The 2,612-nt window shown below is 57.8% G+C and overlaps 1 protein-coding gene across 1 annotated transcript in view; it reads right to left on the bottom strand.

The window, feature by feature from the left end:
- Positions 1 to 674: 674 nt before the first annotated feature.
- The window catches only part of VOLCADRAFT_108717 (uncharacterized protein), a 6,779-nt gene continuing 4,841 nt past the window's right edge, over positions 675 to 2,612 (bottom strand). Inside the window, exons 2-4 of the mRNA XM_002959651.1 lie at positions 1,959 to 2,068; positions 1,268 to 1,626; positions 675 to 1,015 (exon numbers count right to left, since the gene is read on the bottom strand). Of these exons, the coding sequence (XP_002959697.1) occupies positions 685 to 1,015; positions 1,268 to 1,626; positions 1,959 to 2,068 (800 nt within the window). The 3' untranslated portion in view covers positions 675 to 684. The remainder of the gene's footprint in view (positions 1,016 to 1,267; positions 1,627 to 1,958; positions 2,069 to 2,612) is intronic.

Below are 2,612 nucleotides of genomic sequence, written 5' to 3' on the forward strand. Positions count from 1 at the left end.
TATGACATGCATATATACATACATACTTACGCAGGCACTGCTGAGCCAGTCGGAGTCAGCCGCTGTGGCTCTCAGCCCTCAGCCCGGTGAGCTCGGTGGCGGTGTCGGCAGCAGCAGAGACTTTGTCGTCGACAGACAAATTGTCGACGGCGGTGGCAGTGAAGGTGATGTATGTGGACAAAGGGCATCACCAGGAGTTAACGGGATGATGGCGGCGGCGGCGGCGTCGACGTGGCGAAGTAACTTGATTCCGCCTCCTCCGACTAGGGCTCCTGTTGGAGGTTGGTTGGGTGCATCACAGCCAGCGGTGGCGCTGCGCCTGGCGAGGCTGATGCGGCGCATTACGGCGCTGGTGCAGGTGGGTGGGGGTGGTAGTGGAAGTGATGGTGGATATGAGGGAGAGGGGCGAGGGGGAGGAGGAAGGAGGGAGAGGGGGGAGGGGAGGGACATGGGGGGGGAGGAGGAGGAGGGGGGGAAACACGGATGATGCAGCAGTGGGGGTTCGCTCTGTGGGGGTACCATTAGGAGGGTTCTCACTTTCTCATCCCATGATGACGTCCGCCTGAACTTAGAAGCCTGCCTACTCTCATATCTGCACCAATAGCTACGGATTACTGACCGTTGGCGTTGGCTGTTATATCCGGTTGTGTTCGGTTTTATTTACAAAGTTGGTAAAGTTACAAGTTACAAGTTCCGCACACAAGTGCGGGTGTGTCCATAAAAGCCGGGGGGGGCCATGGACGTTGTCTTGGGATAGATGTGAATACGCGGGAGGTCATCTTCATTCTCCCTCGTCCGCTTCAGGGTGAAGCGCCTCAGCGCGACATGCCTGGCCTGCCAAATTTCCTTCGAGAGGTACCTGGCCAATGCCAGGGGTGGCGCCTCAGTCATAACGGTGCGCATGCTGCGCCCCTTAAAGACTAGATCACCATCATACTTAGCCCGTATGCTCTTGTAAGCGGGACATTCCTCGAAAACATGCAACTCATCTTCAACCGCTCCACAGTCACAAAGCCTGCAGGTACGCACGGTGCGCTCACGCCCATTAGGCCTATTAACCTCTAACTCCCAACAGCCTAACCGAAAAAGCATGAGTTCATGATGTAGTCGCTAGGGCATGGTCCCTTTAGTGTGCTCCAACCAATCGAGACGCGCACCCCTAGGCGGGGCAGCTCCCATCCAGTTCATGTAGCGACAAGCCTTGGCCCCGGTAATCCCTATGGGGAAAACCCTATGGGGGTCACCCAAGGTATTCGGGCACTCCCACCGTGCATCAAGCCGCTTGGCAAATACCTTAAGGATGCTCTCAACTGGCAATTTAAGGGTGGCGTAGTACGCTATAAGATCATTACCGCGCGTATTAGTGGGGGGTTCCGCTCCTAAGCTAGTAAGAAAGGCTAGTACCTTGCTTGCCCAACACTCAGTGACGCCCCCAAGTGCCAACTCCAGGTCAGCGACAAATGCCCGGTGACACAGCGTTCCCGGCCTCTTAACCACAGAGTTCCAAAACCTAAGTACAAGATTGGTCCAATGGAACTGGAGCGGCCTCTGTGACAGCTCGCGGTATAGGGAAACCATAGTCGGGCTCCTCGCCACAACTACAGATCGCACGTATGCATGCTGTTCCTGGACCATGGGATTAGTCATAGCACCTTCAAAACTCACATTTATGAAGTCAGGTCCCCAAACTTGCGCTCAATAAGAAAACACCGTTGAAACTAGTGTATTGTAGAGAGACATACATAGCTTGGGGGTGGTAGTTTTCTTATCTCGACACAGGGTGCTGAGCCCAAACGTGGCCCGCCTCCCTGCTGTGAGTAGTTGCTTGGTGCATGCTGAGAACTGCACTCCTGGGCCATAGTGCAACCCGAGATACCGTGCCGTCTCGTTGCGGGTCAGCACCCGCAACCCCGCCCCACCTAACCGGTACTCAGCTTCCATACGCCGCTTCCGCTCACGCGTAGCGCCCCAAAAATGAGGACCTCGCACTTGGCGGCATTCGCAGCCATACCCGTCGCTTTGCAGTAGGCTTCGAGTAGCCCCAGAAGGCATTCTGCTCTATCGTGCCCTGTCGCTACCAGTGACACATCGTCAACGAACAGTAGGTTAGTGAGTTCGCCGCCCGCCAGGCTAACACTCTGCTCGCGGAGGGTGCTCCATCGGCTAGGGAGGCGTACACCTCTTCCTCCTCCTGCCTGCTGCCTGCCGCCCGGATTTCAATCTCTGACTTGAGGGGATGTTTCTTTCTCTCACCCTCTGTCTCACTCTCTCTCACTCTCTCTTCAGGTGGTAAGTGAGGAGCTGCCCGACAGAAATGGCGACATCAGCATTGGTGGCAGCGGTGGTGGCAGCGGTGGCGGCAATGGTGGCGGCAGCGGTGGCGGCAGCGGTGGCGGCAGCTGCCCCAGCGGGCCCCGCTTTAGCCAGGAGCGATTGCTAGCCGGCGAATGGCGACAGCAGCAACGGACCCTGGTTCCGGAGCTTGTGTTGCTGGGTGCCACCTACGCCCCGGCGCTGGCACCGGCGGCGGCGGCAGATCCCGATTTGCCGCCGCCGCCGGGGAAACTGTTTACACCTTGGGCCGCCGCCGCCGCTGCAGAGTCGCTGCTGGC

Source organism: Volvox carteri (genome assembly GCF_000143455.1).
Source record: "Volvox carteri f. nagariensis unplaced genomic scaffold VOLCAscaffold_485, whole genome shotgun sequence".
NCBI lineage: Eukaryota > Viridiplantae > Chlorophyta > Chlorophyceae > Chlamydomonadales > Volvocaceae > Volvox > Volvox carteri.